Source organism: Pongo pygmaeus, chromosome 1 (genome assembly GCF_028885625.2).
Source record: "Pongo pygmaeus isolate AG05252 chromosome 1, NHGRI_mPonPyg2-v2.0_pri, whole genome shotgun sequence".
Classification (NCBI taxonomy): Eukaryota; Metazoa; Chordata; class Mammalia; order Primates; family Hominidae; genus Pongo; species Pongo pygmaeus.
Window position 1 is genome coordinate 32,707,035 of NC_072373.2, and position 18,519 is coordinate 32,725,553.

Below are 18,519 nucleotides of genomic sequence, written 5' to 3' on the forward strand. Positions count from 1 at the left end.
TGCAGATATATGTTATTTTCCCTTGCCTGCAAATAGTGGCTTTTGTGTTTTAGCTTTACTTTCTCTTCAGGTAACTAGCTCGATGAAATGTTTATGTAAAAAGAGGATAGAGGAGGAATTTTTAGGATTAATAATTAGCTGAGTTCACCTCCTCCCTGCCTCCCCACTACTCTCCTACTTCAGCTGGACAACACCTGATACCAACAATATAATGTCACCTCTGCTGTAGATCACCCAAGACCAGCTGCATTTACATCCAGATGTTAACTACTGCAGACTAAGCTATTAAGGTAAAAATATAAATATAGTTTAACTGCTACCCAACAGATGGGGTTTATTGTCTCTGATTGTGCTGCAAATCTCCGTCTAACACAGAAATTTTCATATGTGCTTGAAGCAACCTTTATTTCAACAATGATTTCCTAGCATTTAGATTTTCTCAACACTGTGATTCACTCAGTTGCAGAGTACCTTTTAGAGTTCCACTCCTGGTGAACTGATCTATGTCTATAGAAGCAGCTGGTTTATTGGTCATTGTAATTGCTTTTGCAAAACATTATCTTAATGAGTAAAGAATGACATCAATACTGTGATCTCCATATCCCTATATCAACTTGTGATAGCATTTGCATTTCCTGTTTCAGTATAGCAGAGAATAGTAAAGGGAAGTTCAGGAAGCCTGAGCTTTCATTGACCTCGATTTGATTTGCGAACTCCATCACTGGAGCGTCTGTGAGTAAAGCATCTATATTCAATTGCAATTTGCAGAGATCAGTGCATAGACTTTCTATGAGTTGAATGTCTGTTTATTTCTTCTCTAGCGCGGTGCTGTGGGAAGGTCTTCATTTAGCTGTCAGTCCCCTTCTGTGTCGAGTTCTCTTTGGTGTGCTCCTTGACTGCTTGAAAACAGAATTGTCTGAACACAAGCAAACTTTATTGATCCATATTTCCGTTTGAAAGACCAGAGATTTGTAGTAGTAGGAGACTATTGCTTTCCCCTAGAAAGCTTACTGCAGAGGAGGTCTGCTTATGGCATAGTAAATCTCTAACACCGAATAAATGTTACATTCAGCATATATTGTAAGCCTCATTTTAATGATTTACCTTGGGTACTTTTTTTTTTTAAAATCTCGTAGAAACCTTTTGTTTTAGTGGTGGTCTCCACCCATTGCCTAGGGCTGTTAGACTCTACCCTGGGCATAGTGATCTGGTCAAGACTGGGACATCTACTACCCAAATGGTTGACTATAGCACACTGTTCGAAAGCCCTTCTGTCTTTAGGCTTTTGGTTCGCAGAAGAATAACTTGTGTAAAGTAAGAAATATTTTCAGGGATCGGAGACAAAATGCTTGTTTTTCCATCTGCTGTGCATCTTTGTTTCTGTCTAGGAGGTTTTCGAGATTCTCTCTTCGGATCCGTTGGTGTCATGTAGTTGAGCAGTTGTGAGGATATAGTTAATTAAGCTGCATTAGGGCAAATATACACACTTGTTAAAACACTTAATTTGCCTCAATAGTATTGATTACATGGCAGAAGTTTGTTTAAACTAAATGGTATTTCCCCCCTACTGTTACAGTTTTTGAGTGCAATCTGTATAATAGCTAATAGCCATCATCAGTTAAATATCATGTTAGTTACAAAGTAATGTCATAAGAATTGATTTGGACTTGGCAGTGGAGGAGAGCTCTCCCTTCAAAGCCGATGTAGATGATTAGCCAGAGTTTTAAGCAGAATCACGGTTCATATAAACTGTGTACATTTTATGGACTTATAGCTGCTCTATATTACATGAGCGCCCATTAAAGAAAAGCTCAGACAGTTAATTATGCAAAACATCATGTATGCAATTACTCGGCATTATTATGCATTTAACAGTTTTATTGATTTGTCAGTAGCTCACTTACTGTATTTAGAGCCATAAACAAGAGATGCTCACCCCCAGATTGAAATAGGTCCAAGAAAACAAGCTAAGAATAAATTGCACTACTAAGCGCCTCTGCATCAGATCAAATCCTTAAATACAGAAACTGTCAACAATCATAATGTGCAACACATTGTGATATCACAGGACCATTTCTTTTCCCATTAATAAAGTTTATCAACCAGGAAGCATAAGAAATCACCTGGCAATACAAATTGAAGCAACTGCAATTTCCTACATCTAAAATAGTCTGGGTGACTTAAGGAAATCAGCAGTCACTTCCAGCTTGCACAGCATAGTAAAATGGGATGCTGCTGTGTCCACAGACACTTACACCACGTACATACTTACAACACCCCTAGTCCTCATTAGTTTAGTCGATCTTATTAGTGCATTTCTCTTGCCATATTTATGGGCCTCCATTGCAAGAAATGAATTGTCTCCATTTCCAAATCCCTTATATTTTGCAAGAGTGAAGACATAGGATTCTACAGGTATCTTTATATGTCAGATTGAATGACAAACCAGATTTACCTGGGATTTAGGAGTATCCAGGACATGGGATTTTACTGCTAAAACCAGGATAGTTGACCAACCTAATATTAGAAAAAAATTAAATGAGAAAGGACCATTGAACTCTACAACCCTAAAAGTAGATAGGGTTTCAGTGAGGTCCTGCTGTTAAGAGTTTGGTCAGTAGGTATGAAATTATAATGCATGGGACACTTTTATTTCAATGATCAGCCAGAAATGAGTTGAACGTCTTGATTACTTGTACTGAATTTCCTTTTTGCTTGCAGTAGAGAGCCTTTTACAGAGTTGGGAGAGCTTTCAGCTCTGATTTTTCTTTTTAGGGGGCTGGCTCTATGTCTCCGCATTACATAGCTCTATCTCTTGTCAGCAACTCAGGCACCAGCTTTGAGGGCAGCTGTTTTCTTACTCTTGTTCTTCATGGAGTAAGCTAGAGAGAGTCTTTTGAACTAAATGCGCAAGTTATTTGTTCAAAGAATCAAGAAGCAGCTTTACTAAATCTAAATCATTGTGATCCTGATATACAGAAATCCATTCTATTAGGGCTCAATGTTTATTAAAGGAGGCCGTAAAATTATACAGAAGCATGTGTGCATAAGTTGTCCATGTGTTTTTATCTTTCTGAGCGTGTGGGTCAGGATTCACAATTCTTCCTTTACAATTAATGATCTCCTTCCGTTAGGTTAACCAGGCAGACCTTAAGATATTTCTTATTAGAAGAAAAAATCCTTTCTCTTCTTTTCCCAACTAAGCCAGTGTACCTTAATGCAATGATGATATGTTAGACCCAGCAGTTGTCAAAGCATCGTATTACTGTGATGCCATAATGACACCCTGTCTCTGTAAAGTAGTCATGTTTTCTCAAATCACACGTTGCACCGTTGATTTCTGACATGACACTTCATTCGGTTGCTTTCCCTTTCTTCAGCATCACCATTCTCTGACAATAGCAGCTGGTGCCCATTTTGTTACTAAGTGATTCACATTTTGCCACTTTACGAGAGTGCAATTAGTTGAAGCAGGGGGGAAAAAAGCTCATTGTAAAGTAGCGTACTTGAAGTTGTAACTCAGGCTGCCATGGGAGCTGCTGGGGTCATGGGCTCTGAAGCCTGTACCTCCGGGAGCTGCAACATTAGTCTAGAGGTTTTCTTCTAAAAGCATAAAACACAAACGCACACACACACACACACTATAGACTATTAAGAGCTTTTATTTTTTAAAACACAAATACTTAAATATTTAATCTGGTAATTTCAGAATGTAGAAAATCAACCAGTCCCCATAGATTCATTTTTGTTTTGAATCAGTAGTGATTAAGTGGTGGGACTTGATAACCTTCTTTTCTATCCCTGAAATTCTGTGATTCTGATGAATCACACAGAGGAGCTGAGAACTCTTCTTATCTCTGTATTTGTATGTAAACTTGGAGATTTGCTGTATTGTGTCCTTATGCAAAAACATTGGAAATAAATTTTTAAAGCATTTGGAATTTATGATGATGATGATTACCTTTCCAGGCCCTTAAGGATCACAAAGAATAGAAAATATGTTAACTTCTTTAATTGACATTTATTTGGCCTACCAAAGGGTTTATTATTGGTATAGATATAGTAAAAGTTGCAGAAGATATTGCCTTAGTATAACAAATGAGAAGATCTAAGATGATCTGTATACACATTCCATATGAGAATTTTATGCACCCATTTTCCCATTTATTTCTCCATTTGTTTTAGGGTGGAAATACAGTAGCAAATGAATTCAAGATCTGTGTAAAATTCACATGATGAAATACAGCTGCTTGTTAAGAACTTGTATTTCGGTGAAAGGGTTAATAATGTATAACCCTATGGAACATTATTGTTCTACCAGAGTTTAACAAATACAAGCACTGGCTGAGCTTCAGACTTTCCATCGAAATGCAGACCACTTTGAACATCAGCACATGCATGTGGGAATTCAAACTCCTGACGGTTCATTCACGATCACACATTTACCTGGATGTAGGTAGAATCTCTGAAAACAATTAAGCTTGATAATTACGATAGAAATTGAACATTAACTTACAGATTATCCTTTCTTCCCCCACAGCAGCAACTTTAATTGATTCTTATTCTTTCTTTCTCTCACTCTCTCTATGTGCACGCATATACACACCATTAATTAACTTTCAAAAATTACATCTTTAAATAGTCAAACAACTAAGACATTTTATTTGGCTGATCATTAGTATCTAATGCCAAAGATAATTTTCACCTTGCTGACCCTAAGCAGGGCTAGGAAACGACTTCCTAGGTTGAAGTATGACCATCAGAATTATTTGATGCTGTATCTCAAACTGTGTTGAAATGCTTTTTAAAGCCCTGAAATTTCAGGTAGGCTGTTAAATTCCTCAAATCTAGTGTCTCATACAGAAAGGGGAACATCACACACCGGGGCCTGTTGTGGGGTGGGGGGAGCGGGGAGGGATAGCATTAGGAGATATACCTAATGTAAATGACGAGTTAATGGGTGCAGCACACCGACATGATACATGTATACACATGTAACAAACTGGCATGTTGTGCACATGTACCCTAAAACTTAAAGTATAATAATAAAAAAAAAACCTAGTGTCTCATATATAAACTAAAGGTTATTCTTTACATTGTTATTTCCCCCTCTAGTTTATTCTCAGGGGGTTCATTCAGAGGTTTTGAGAAGGGAGTTAGTTGGTCTTTCTCCCTGTTCATCTCACCATTTCTCTTAAAATAATAATAGTAACCATACTAAAGCTTTAAAATAAATATTTCCCACGTATTTTGACACATGTTATTTCTATTCATAATTCTTAACTAAATTTAGATTTTTATTAATCCAATGTGACTTAAAATTTCTGCATTAACAGCACAATGTGGAATTGGGCTTATTCTCTTTGGCTACAGATAAAGCCATCATTTTGAAAATGGCTCTTTCTGACAAAAAGGTGTTCTTTTGAAATAAAGTCCTATTCACTACATTCCTCTTAGAGTTAATGTGAATTTTAGTGCCTCTAATTTTAGATTGAAGTGAAGTCTAGAATAAAACCCACCAGCTGACAATTGAATTTATAGATAGTTGTGAATATTTCAGGCTTGAATAATAGAGCTGTAGAATTTCAGAGACAGAGAGGCAGAGAATTAAGACTCGCTGTAGTTTTAGGTTATAATATAATAGTTTCTAGGAAGTGTTCAGTGTAATAAGCTAAGTAGTAATTAGGAGACAACCATGTTGGTTCAGAGATTCTGTTTAGGCGTCACTGCACACCCTGGCTGGGTGATGCAGTAGGGCAGACCTGCAGCCAGCGCAGTGGCCCCTTCACCCCTTTTCCACTTATGCATGGGCTGTGGATATAATTGCTGAGAAATAAAAGTAGTAGATCTCTGCATGCCACCTCTACCTTACTTGCTTGCTTATTTATTAAAATTGAGTAAATAAACACCATTAAAACTCTGTTGTCTTCAAGACATTTTTGCTCTGTACTTTGGAGTCAGGCCTGAGTTCAGATTCAGGCTGTACTGCTTCCTAGCTGTATGACCCTCAGCAAATTTTGACAGGTCTGAGGCTCGGTTTCCTAAAGAGAAATACCTCCCTTATGAAGTTATCTTGGGGTTCAATGAGGTAATATTTGTAAAATGCTCAGCTCAGTGCCTGGCACATAATAAGCACTTGATAAATGGCAATTCTGACTTTTATTATTTCCACTGGGCAAAAGATATTAATTAAGGAAACAGTTCGTGGCAGGGCAAAAACACGTACAACCTACAGCACAAATCCAGTTGGTTCACTTTCATGTATGGCTCCAGTGGCCAGACCTTGTTTAGGAGAAGATACTGCTTCTGTTTCAAGGACCTCTCTGGCAGCTTGTACCTCCTGAATTTCCTTGTTTTATCCAGCCTATTGCCGAGTTATGGGCTGAGATTTTGGATGAGACAACTTGCTGGAGAGTCCCTATTTTTCAGGGACTTTAACAACATGCATTTGACACATAAATATTTGATGACTTAGCAAATAACTGCTCCGTAAATGGGAGGGCAATTTCTGGCCTTGTTCTTTAAATGAAGAGTTCTGCAAATTTTACAAGTCCATGAGGAAGAGCCTGAAAAAAATAAAATTGGGGTGACAGTGACCATGGAGGACACAGGAAAACAGAGAGAGGAAAAAAAAATTTTTAAGAGGGTCTGAAAATCAAGCAGCCCCAAGAAACTCTCCTCTGGATGAAAAAAAAAAAAATTCTAAATTAAAAAACAGTGCCTTGTAGGCAAATGGTGAAAGAGTTAATTGTCATAGCTGTGGGAAATTCAGTGCTGGAGAGAGGAAAGGGGAGCAAGCATGGTTTAGTACCCTAATAACTTCTAACTCTAGTCTAAGATCATAATGTATGTGCGCACAGTCCAGTAATTATAAGGTAATAAGTGAAGTGGTGGTGTAAGTGCTCTAAATTAAAAGGAATTCACAGGGCTGCTGTAAGTCAGTCCCGACCCGCTTTCTTTCAAACGTTGACTTGAGGAAAGTGCTTAGCCCAGAGTGCTAAGGAGACAAGGAGAGCGATCTATTAATTACAACGTTCATTAACAGTGACGGGTACAAGGCAGCAGATGCAGAAGAGAGAGGAACGCCGTAGTTCAGGCTGGCGAGGGGGATATTTTTTTCTTTCGCTAGTTCTTGAGGAAAGGACAACACAAGTGGGTGGGCGAAAGTACGAAGATATTTTGGTGGCTTTCTCCTTCCTATTTGCTTTCTTCACATCCTGATACTGCTTGACTTTAGAACGCTGTGCAAGATTTCTCAAAGTGAAATATCTTTGGTAAGAGGCAAATCTTGCCTCAGTGCTTTGCTCCTGAGACTGCCTTCTTGGAACAGTTAAGTGAAACTTCCTGCCAGAAAAGTTCCATATTTTTCTTCATTTTGAAGTAACAGAACAATGGAGGACCCGGAGGAGGGCATGAAATTTGTGCAATGATCAAATATCATTAGATTTATAGTGAAAGAGATAATTGCATCCCTTTGGTTATCCTTTGACGAGTCTCCCAAATTCTAGTGAATGACCGTTACCCAGAGGGATTCCCATAAATCAACTTTCCACTGGGAGGCAATTATCTAAGTCCCTTTCTTGACTGTCAATGTCTTCTTTCTGTAGTGGGCTCTCAGAAGCTTCTTAGAGATTTTGCTAAACGAAGTTTTGCACAAAGGCTAAATAAAAAGAAAATAGGACCAATTATATCTTTTCATTTAATTACCTTTCCAGAAATTTGGTCGCTTGTGAGACCAACAAAGAAAGAGGGCTGAAGTGTTTCTTCTAGATAAGAGAAACACTGTGTCAGATTAGATGCTTCATCATTTTTCCTTTTAGAAGGTGTAATGTTAAATGACAAAAAGAAGTGGGGAAAGGACCATCACAAATATATTTTTTAGGACAAAATTTGATACATTTCTACTTTACTGAATATAAATATGACATCAGATTTTATAATATCAGATAATTTAAATATAATATTAGAATTGTGGACTCACAGGTATACTGAAGGCTCAAATGGCTTTTACTGATTCATCTCTTAAATAATGGCAAATCACACGCAAGAAACACATGCACATATTTATTAATCAATGCTGGTGATCAGTCACTAAGTTTTGCAGGCTCTAGGAAATAATCTTTAAATATTGGCTGGAATTTTATACTTGATGTCTCTCTATATTGCCAAATGACTATGAAATAGAGCAATTTAAATAAAGAAACAAAGTGATTGAGGATATATTCCCTATGTGTTTTAGTCAGATCAATAAAAGGCACAGTTATGCTTATGGAAGCGTGCTGACAAACAGTAATTACAGAGCTGAGGATCATCTGTTCAGTCTTGAAAATAAAAGTTTTATTCTGTTCATAATAAAATGATTGCAGCATCAGAATGAGGAAGGAAAGGTAGAGTGAGGATAAATACAATTTTAGAAATAGTATAGACTTTGCAAATCACCACCTCTTCCATTGACAAATTTAGAATCTAGAGTTGATTTAGATATTGACACTGGTTCTCCAAGAGAAAGGTAAAATAAAAGCAATTGGACCCTTTAGAGCTTTTGTTTATGGCCTATCTGGGCCCTTTGTTGTAACCCTGTCAAGCCCTTATGCTGATTACCTTCTTGTAGAACAAGAAGTATTGACTAGAGAATGAATGATGTGTAGTCCCTAGCCCTTAGGAAACACTCTCAAAGAGCAATGTCTTTAACATATGAATTCTGTTTTTTTCCTCCTTTTACCTTTCCCTTTCCCTTTCTCTATTTTTTCACCATCTCTTTTGTTTCTACCTCTTTTGGTCTCTGTGTTTGACACTCTTTTTTTTCTGTCTCTGTTTGTATCTCCTCAATCTCAGGCTTCTCTGCAGAATGTCAAACAAAGATCGACACATTGATTCCAGCTGTTCGTCCTTCATCAAGACGGAACCTTCCAGCCCGGCCTCCCTGACGGACAGCGTCAACCACCACAGCCCTGGTGGCTCGTCAGACGCCAGTGGGAGCTACAGTTCAACCATGAATGGCCATCAGAACGGACTTGACTCGCCACCTCTCTACCCTTCTGCTCCTATCCTGGGAGGTAGTGGGCCTGTCAGGAAACTGTATGATGACTGCTCCAGCACCATTGTTGAAGATCCCCAGACCAAGTGTGAATACATGCTCAACTCGATGCCCAAGAGACTGTGTTTAGTGTGTGGTGACATCGCTTCTGGGTACCACTATGGGGTAGCGTCATGTGAAGCCTGCAAGGCATTCTTCAAGAGGACAATTCAAGGTTAGTGTCGGACCTGGGTATACTCTCCGCACTTCCAACCTCACATGATGGGTTTTCGTTTTTCCTTATTCTTATTCTCATAAGTCAAGTACCATGGTTTTAATTCTCTCTTGAGTAGAAAATAGAAATAGATTACAACTGATAGTGGAAGATTTATAGAATAAAATCCCCCCAGATATACTCAATATCTATTAATTTTCCTCTTACTGTTAAGCTTTAATGGTGCAAGGATAATAAACTTTGGGTAGAGTTTACAAGAGCATAGTTATTGTTAGAGCAATGTGGGTCTATATAGCAACTGTACAAATGCACATTGGACTAACAGTGTTTTTGACCCCTATGGATCTTCTTACAGATGCATGGAAATAATAAATACTTTAGACCAGTGATTTCCAGACTTGAGTATGCATTAAAATCATCTGGAAATCTTGTTAAAATGCAGATTCCTGGGTCCTACCTCCAGAATTTCTGATTCATTAGATCTGGGGTGGGAGCCTGCCTGAGATTGTATATTTTTAACAAATTTTCAGGTAATGCTGATGATGCTGCCGGTCCAGGGACCAATTTTAAGAATCACTGCTCTAGGCCGGGCGCGGTGGCTCACGCCTGTAATCCCAGCACTTTGGGAGGCTGAGGCGGGCGGATCACGAGGTCAGGAGATCGAGACCATCCTGGCTAACACGGTGAAACCCCGTCTCTACTAAAAATAGAAAAAATTAGCCGGGCATGGTGGCGGGCGCCTGTAGTCCCAGCTACTCGGGAGGCTGAGGCAGGAGAATGGCGTGAACCTGGGAGGTGGAGCTTGCAGTGAGCCGAGATCGCGCCACTGCACTCCAGCCTGGGCGACAGAGCAAGACTCCGTCTCAAAAAAAAAAAAAAGAATCACTGCTCTAGACAAATTTAATTACCTACTCATCTTTCTTTTTTCCTTATGGTTGGATATACTTTTTCTAACTTTTAAATGAATTTATATTAAAAAAAACCTTCCAAATTATACCAATAAAATGTCATTGAATGATAAAATATACCTCCAACATATGTAAGTGATATATACCCCAAACTTCATAGATTTCAGATTTATAAATAACATTATTTCCCCCATACAGTGTAGAAAAATAGGACTGAAATTTGTTTATGCCCTTTTAAACTGGTAATCTACAGATCTAGAATTCAGTTCCTGAAAAAGCTATAGATATATATTCTGGTAAAAAAATTAGATTTCACGTTTTTAGGTCTCTTGTAATTCACTTTTGAAGAAAATAGGGGAAGAAAAAAATATATTTTGAGGATCCACAGCACACCAATGGTTCTGCTCAGTGGTTTACAGAATGTATCTTCCTAACAACCAGTTATGGACACAAAGTCTATCTTCACACATATCAGTGGTTCTCAAGCTCGCCAGCTCATTGGAATCAGTGGAAGACTTAAAAAACATGCTGATGTCAGGGTTCATGTCCTCAAATTCTGAATTAGTTGGTCTTGGGTACAGCCAGGGAAAGGGGGGTTTTTGAAATCTTCCTAGGTGATGCTTAATGTAAAGGCAAAGTTAAGAAACACTGCACTATACTGTGCTGTATTATTTGCCAACAGTTCTCAAAGTGCAGTGGCTGTACCAGCAGTACCAGCATCATCTGGGAAAATGTAAGAAATGCAAGTTCCCAGGCCCCATCCTGTATTAACTCAAACAGAATCTCTGAGGGTGGGCCTAGCTATCTGCATTTTACCAACCTTCTGGGTAATCCTGATGCTAATTCAAATTTAGACCCCATGCTCTAGACCATGCTACTGCTGATTCACCACTGACCATAGACCATCATTATCTAATGGCCCCTTGTTGGATAGAACTGAAACCAATTTATTTGGAGCCTTCATAATTTTGTGACGTACTAGTTTTCAAAGTACAAAAGAAGTAATGTTTGTTAAGTGCTAATCCTTTTAAATATTTTCACAAAACATGATTCTGAAACCCTTTATGTGTACATGGAGCAGTCTCCCACCTTCTCCCTTTTTTTTTTTTTCTTTTTGAGGCAGATTTTTACTCTTGTGGCCCAGGCTAGAGTGCAATGGCATGATCTTGGCTCACTGCAACCTCCATCTCCTGGGTTCAAGTGATTCTCTTGCCTCAGCTTCCCAAGTAGCTGGGATTACAGGCATGCACCAACACGCCCCTCTAATTTTGAATTTTTAGTAGAGACAAGGTTTCACTATGTTGGCCAGGCTGGTCTCAAACTCCTGACCTCACGTGATCCACCCACCTCAGCCTCCCAAAGTGGTGGGATTACAGGCATGAGCCACCGTGCCTGGCCCACCTTCCCTTTTAAGAGCATCTGGAAATCCAACTCTTCTCCATCAGTTGCACTGAATATTTTAGTGACAATCCTTACTTGTACTGGCTCTCCCTTGCTTTTCTGTTGTCTGTTACATAACTTCCTTGATCTGTGGCTGATGAGAACACAATCAAAATGTTTAGTTAGTCAGGTGCAGTGGCTCATGCCTGTAATCCCACCACTTTGGGAGGCTGAGGCTGGAGGATTCCTTAAGGCCAAAAGTTCAAGAGATTAATCTGGGCAACAAAGTGAGAACCCTATCTCTATAAAAAAATTTACAAGTTAGTTGAGCATGGTGGCATGTGCCTGTAGTCCTGGCTGCTGGAAAGGTTGAGGCGGAAGGATTGCTTGAGCCCAGGAATTGGAGATTGCAGTGAGCCATGATTGCACTCCAGCCTGGGGTGACAGAGCTAGACACAGTCTCAAAAAGAAAAAAAAAAAAAAAAAGTTTACCCAAAGCACAATTTCTCAAGACATCATACTCTTACATAGTAGATGAGTACTTAATCCTAATCCTCTCATAGCCTTTCATAGTTTTAAATTAAGAGCACAAAACCAAGTTAGTATGCAGTACATATGAATGTCCTAAATATCTTCATAGCTGTATCTTTATAATTTCTGGCTCATCGTTGCTATATTTATTGATATTTTCTTACAAAAATCTTTCATTTACTGGATTTTTATTTTCTTTATCCTCATCTATAAATTGAAGGCATTAACCTCAGAATACTTAAGTTTAAAATGAAATATAAAATCACATGCAAAGCGAGTAAGCTAAAAACAATGGTGGTCTGTGCACAAGGCTTTTCATCACTTCTGGGCATTTGAGAAATGTCTTCAGTCTATTTGGTAACACTACAAAACTTGAGAATGAAAGCACACCTCAAATCTTTGGGTGTTTACCAGCCATTGTTCCACAGTGTTATAATCCTTATGGTTACAAAGTATATAAAATTCAAACTGTCATTAATTTGATTTTGTTAACTCAGTTTACACAGCTCTGAATTTTAACTACACAAAGATAAGCAAATATTTTGGGATAAATTCACCAGCACTGAGTGCGCTGATATAAGCAAGAGGTTCTCAATGTGAAAACCACTCCCATTTATTCAACAAATATTTACTGAGAACCTGTGATTCAGACAGCAGGCTGGTTGGAGTGTCCTCTTATCCACATTTTATTAAAGCTTTGTTCCCAAAGGTTGTGGATTGAGATGAATTCCTCTAACAAATGTCTCCTGCCTTGAAGAAATACCAATTTTTAGGGTTGAGGGGATTAAACCCTTGAGTCTTCGGTATGTTTTGCAAAGATAGAATAACAGTGTGAAAAAATTTCCTGATACATGTCTCAAAACATTTTATAGGTTAGACATTAAGCTCTGCAATAGTTATTTACTGAGCATTAATTAGAATAGAGCAATTGGAATTCTATGCATGATTATTCTTTAGGATGCTGAAATGCTACCAAAAGCTTAACAGAGCAAAGTGCAGGGTGATTCTTGGCATTGATGTATGTGCTCAGTTTTACTCCATATTGGAGAGAGCAAGTTTCAAGGATTTTGAGCAGGAGACAGAGATGTCACTGTCCAGATTAGCACTCTGGACTTGCCCACCTGGCTGTGCTTGTAGCTGGCAGCTGCGCAGCACTTGGTGAGGCTACCCTGCTAGCTACATCATCAGGCATCACACTGTGGTGCTCACTTAGCCCCAAAAAGGCAGTGAGGCAAATAAAGGGATTAAATTGTGAAAGTATAATGTAATAATTAGAGCGGTAATTGTAAGGAAGATTGGAACGGCCCCTCCTTTCTGTGGCCAAATACAGTAGTGATAGCGGTTGAACTCCAAAGATGTTGAGTGTGGCCCAGACTCTTATTCCAATGCTGAGGCTGCCTTAGAGTTCATTCTCATGCCTTCAGACAGCATTGCAGCCAAACCACCCTTAACAGATCATAGTCTCTCCCTCCCCTCCATTAAAGCTCTCCAAGGAAAAAGAAGAGATTATGTAACTCCCCTTGACAACAAGCCTTGCTAGACTAGAGCCCCAATGGACAGGCCATTACATAAATGTGACTCCTGCATCACCAGGGCCTGGTTCTACTCTCATTGACTTAAGGGATGTGTATATCCATAGGCATTTTCATATATGCCATCATCTGTTAAGATTTTTCCTTTTTAATATATCTTCTTATTATTTTTGAGACAGGGTCTCACTGTGTTGCCCAGGCTGTTGTACAGTGATGTGATCTTGGCTCACTGCAGCGTCGACCTCCTGGGCTCAAGTGATCCCTCCCCCTCAGCCTCCCAAGTAGCTGGACAACAGGCATGCACTACCATGCCTACCTAATTTTTCACTCTTTTGTAAAGACGGGATCTCCCTGTGTTGCCCAGGCTGGTCTCAAACTCCTGGCCTCAAATGACCCTCCTGCCTCAGCCTCCCAAAGTGCTGGGATTACAGGCATGAGCCATCTTACTTCTTATTTTAACAATTTATTTTTAGGATTGGTTATCGAGTGTGTAATAAATATGTAAGTTTAAAAAGTTGGGAAAAATACTTCTTAAACTTGGAACCGAAAGAACATATATCCAGAGCATATCTTGAGAAAAGTAATACAAATTGTTCTTTTCAGAGCTGAATGTGCTATTTCTGTTGTGAAAGACAATTAATCATGGATTTCAATGAAAGGTAAATAGAAAGGAATATTTTACTTATTGACTATTTTGAAGTTATCATTGAAAAACTATTGAATTAGGTCAGCATTTAGTTGGGTAGAAGCCAAAGTTTTGCTGTTTTGTTTTTATTTTTGGCTGACCAAAATACTTTTTACAAAACTTTGACAGCTCTACCCCGTCATCCAATAGGGTTACAGTGGCAGCAGTGATTTCATGTCATTTTCTAGGCATAGTAATTTTGGGAATGTGACATTGTTATTCTTCTGATTTTTTTTTCCAGTTCCAATTTTGGCCTTAATTCATAAATGATTAGAGCCTGCCTTTCCTTCCTTCCTTCCTTCTTTTCTTTTCTTTTCTCTTTTTTTTTGGAACTTCTCATTAAGAGTTTCCCCTAGACTCTTGTTAAGGAGGCAAGAGCAGGAAAACATCCTTACACCCAAGTAGGTCAATACATATTTCATTATTTAATAGACAAAACACTAGCCTCCTAAAGTTTTTATGTCCATATAATAAGGAAAATAATTTTATAAATAGTTTTATTTGTGTAGATAATATAGCCATTCTAACTGCTCATTATAGTGCAGATAAAGTATTCTTTCTCCCACATTTAAAAAGTGGGAAATTGTATATTTAAAATGTGAGATTTTAAAAAGATGTTCATTATATCACGGGTTTTGGATTTATATAAAGCCAGGCCCAAGTCTCAGCCACTTACCAGCTGTGAGACCTTAACCCCTCTTTTCCTCTGTTTCCCAAGTGATGAGGGTTACATGAGAGAATGAATATTGAAGTACTTGACCCATAGTAAATGTACAATAAATTATTAACTTTGGTTGATATTGGGAATATGACTGGAATACCCAGACACTGGATGGTTCATGTAATCTAGCACAGAGTTATCCTTGATGTTAAACTAGAAGGACAGGTATGTCACCTTCCAGAGCTCACAGCTGTCTCCACCCTTTAGCTATGATCGTAAACCCTCTCTCCCTGTAGCCATTTCTCACTGACGGTGCCTTTATATGATTGGAGGCATTTAGGTGAACTGTCTGGAAATTTGTTTAGTTATATTTAGCTTATGGTGCTCAATTAACTTTATTTCCCTGTGAATATGGATGGGAAACTGCATACATCAAAAACAAGCCTGAATTTTGGAACTTGCATAAAACATAAAATTCTCAGTTAAGCTTCACATGTGAAATTTCGGCACTGAAGTAGTAGCATATCTTCCCTGTGTGAGGTGTGGGAGTGACCATTATGGAACTAAGTCCACTCTGAACACTGCAGGACCTAGGACAAGAGTACAGCAAACACCCAAATACTGCATAGTATATGTAAATATATTTAAGTTATAAATCAAGATACCAAATCACTAAGTGAAATTTGTTCTAGTCTCTTATTTGACCAACTATACCTTCATAATGGTCTGGGAGACTGACATTTTATTGGTCAGTCTTTGACTCCAAGGAGCAGTTTTGTGTCAGTGAGAGGCAGTGCAAGGAGAGCTGGTTCATAGCTTGCAGCCCATACCCTTTCTTTCTCACTCCTCTGGCTCCCAATCTTATACATAGTGTGGACACCCTTGCCCACATGTCTAAGGCCCAGTGACCCCTTCCAAACAGCTGTTCCTTGACCACGCACAGGTCTAATGTGCACACCAGAAGGGCAGTTTAGTCCAGTCTAGCTTCCAGAGAACAGACCCAGGAGAGAGTCCCGCTGAGGCCCTGGCACTTCCATGGGCTTGTGGTGATCTAGCCAGGGAGTTTGAGGGTCTCAGGTACTCGGGATCAAGGTGTACGCAGGGGACGGCTCCAGCTGGGCTTTGTTCCCTTCACACTTTGAATGGGATCCTTGTGCTACGTATACCTTCTAAAGCCCATAGCCTTCAGGCAAGGGCTGTTCTTTTCTGAGGCTAAAGTGGCATTAATGTGAGCCTAAATCTCACCTTAAACATGGGGCATTAAGATTAGTCATTTTCTTGCAAGCCATATGCTAAAGGCATGCGGGCATAGCCCTTGGATCTGATGAGACCAACTGCTTTACTACACTGTGAATTGTATGACTCCTTCCTGAAGCAGGCAGTGTAGTCCTAGAGGATCTTTCCTGGTGTTGCATTTCTTTTGCCATCATGTGCTGTTTCGTCTTAGAATGTTTTCAGCCATAGAGAAAATAAGAACTTACAAATTGAGTGTACATGATATGAACTTTCCAAAGGAAACTAATAAAATGTATTTAACCCAAATAGTGTCTAGAGAAAATAACTACCTCAGTTTATAGTAATTGGTAGCTTTAAAACTCTAACATGTTATAAAATTGAAATCCAAAATAATATGGAAATGGCTAAATTGACTTGATGAATCGCAGTGATTATCAGTTTGAATGCAGTGTTAAATTAAATGTAGAAGTAATATTTTCCAAAGAAATGTTGTCTATAATTCATTGCTTTAACTTTTTTTTTTTTTTTTTTTTGAGACAGAGTCTCTTTGTATTACCCAGGCTGAAGTGCAGTGGTGCCATCTTGGCTCAATGCAATGTCCACCTCCTGGGTTCAAGTGATTCTCCTGCCTCAGCTTCCCAAGTAGCTGGGATTACAGGCACACACCAGCAAGTCTGGCTAATTTTTGTATTTTTAGTGGAGACAGAGTTTCACTATGTTGGCCAGGCTGGTCTCAAACTTCTGACCTCAAGTGATCCGCCCACCTTGGCCTCCCAAAGTGCTGGGATCACAGGCATGAGCCACCACGCCCAGCCTACTTTAACTCTTAACTTGCTTTTGTTATAAGTTTGACTTTTCCACTTCTTGCATTTGATGCCAGTTATGTCTGAGTTTTTGAAATGCATTAATGTTGCCAAATTATAAATAACAAATATCATTCTACTCTTGCTATTTTAATTGTTAGGTTCAGTGTTTATTTTAATAGTAAAAGTATTGTAGACTTTCTTTTTTGGTGAAGATGTACTGTATGAATGGGTGTCCTAAAACGGCATAATTTAGTTTTTCCTCTCCTGGTTTTGACTTACTGGAACCACTTCTTGGGACAAATGAGTGGTGATTCCTTTTCCATGGTTTGTTCTGACTTGGGAAGTCACCTAAATTATACTTTTGAGGTTGTCAAAGAGCTACTGGTCAGCAGGCATTTTCAAGAGAAAGATAATAAATTAGATAGTTTAAGTATCTTAGGTTATCACATATCTTAGAATCTGTGGGCCACATGCCTTCTCTGTTCCATACTCTTTGTTTTGTTTTTTTTAAGCTGTTTAAAAATATAAAAAACCACTCTGAGCTTGAGGGCATTCAAAAACAAGCCCAGACCTGGATTTGACCTGCTGGTCATAGTTTGGGTAACTTCTAAATCAAGACACCCTATTTATCTTCCTTGTAGGCAACACTGATGAGAAAGATTTTTATGCCAAAGGATTTCCTAGGCAGTTTTGTGTACATATCATTTATAAAGTTGAAACCCAATCTCTATCATAATGACTTTTTTTCGTCTATTATTTCCCTTTTCAGAATATTTTTACTTCTTCAGAATTTTCTAGTCTCTTTTCTCTGTTTGGATATTTCAAGCCTGTTTGAACTACACATCTATGAGCACTATGATATATATGAGTAAATATGTGTGTGTGTGTGAGTGTGTGTGTGTTGGCTAGCTAATTAGAAAACAGAATCAATGTAAATTAAGACAAAGTAACAGAGTGGCTGATGAAAAAAGATCTTTGGGTTGTGCAAAATCAGAGTGATTATTTTCAGAGATTTTATTTCATGGTTGATCTTTGATCAAGGAAAGAAAAATAGAATAAAATGTAGTGATCCTCACTAGATTTTTGTCCTTCAAATATTAGAAACTCCACTTTGCAGAAAACAGAATCTCTGGTGTCATTTACATGTTTATTAAACACATAGCATTATGTTACTGTATTTTGAAAGTCATTTAAAATAGGCACATCATTTTAGCTTTGATTTGTAGGGTGTGTTTTCCTGTTGGGTGACACTACATAAGAGCCTATCCCATGTAAGGGGTATATGCCAATGGCATTCAGGATGGACACAAATTTGCAACAAAACTTTTAATGCCCAACTATAGCTCATGTCAAGTTAAGCAAACAAAATTAACTTTCCTAGCAATGTATTTGCAAAAGGGTAACCTTCTTTCTTACTGTTTCTGTTACTTCACAGTGATATGGAAGAAGTGATAGTATGTGTTTCATATTCCTCTGCTGATAGTAAATGTTTATTTAGTTATTTATTTTTTGAGACAGAGTCTTGTTCT

At 38.5% G+C, this 18,519-nt stretch overlaps 1 protein-coding gene across 13 annotated transcripts in view; it reads left to right on the forward strand.

The window, feature by feature from the left end:
• The window catches only part of ESRRG (estrogen related receptor gamma), a 592,692-nt gene that overhangs the window by 403,949 nt on the left and 170,224 nt on the right, over positions 1-18,519 (forward strand). For all 13 annotated transcript variants that reach the window (XM_063672170.1, XM_054442396.1, XM_054442407.1 and 10 more), the window contains one exon: positions 8,836-9,251. In XM_063672170.1, the coding sequence (XP_063528240.1) occupies positions 8,849-9,251 (403 nt within the window). In that variant the 5' untranslated portion in view covers positions 8,836-8,848. The remainder of the gene's footprint in view (positions 1-8,835; positions 9,252-18,519) is intronic.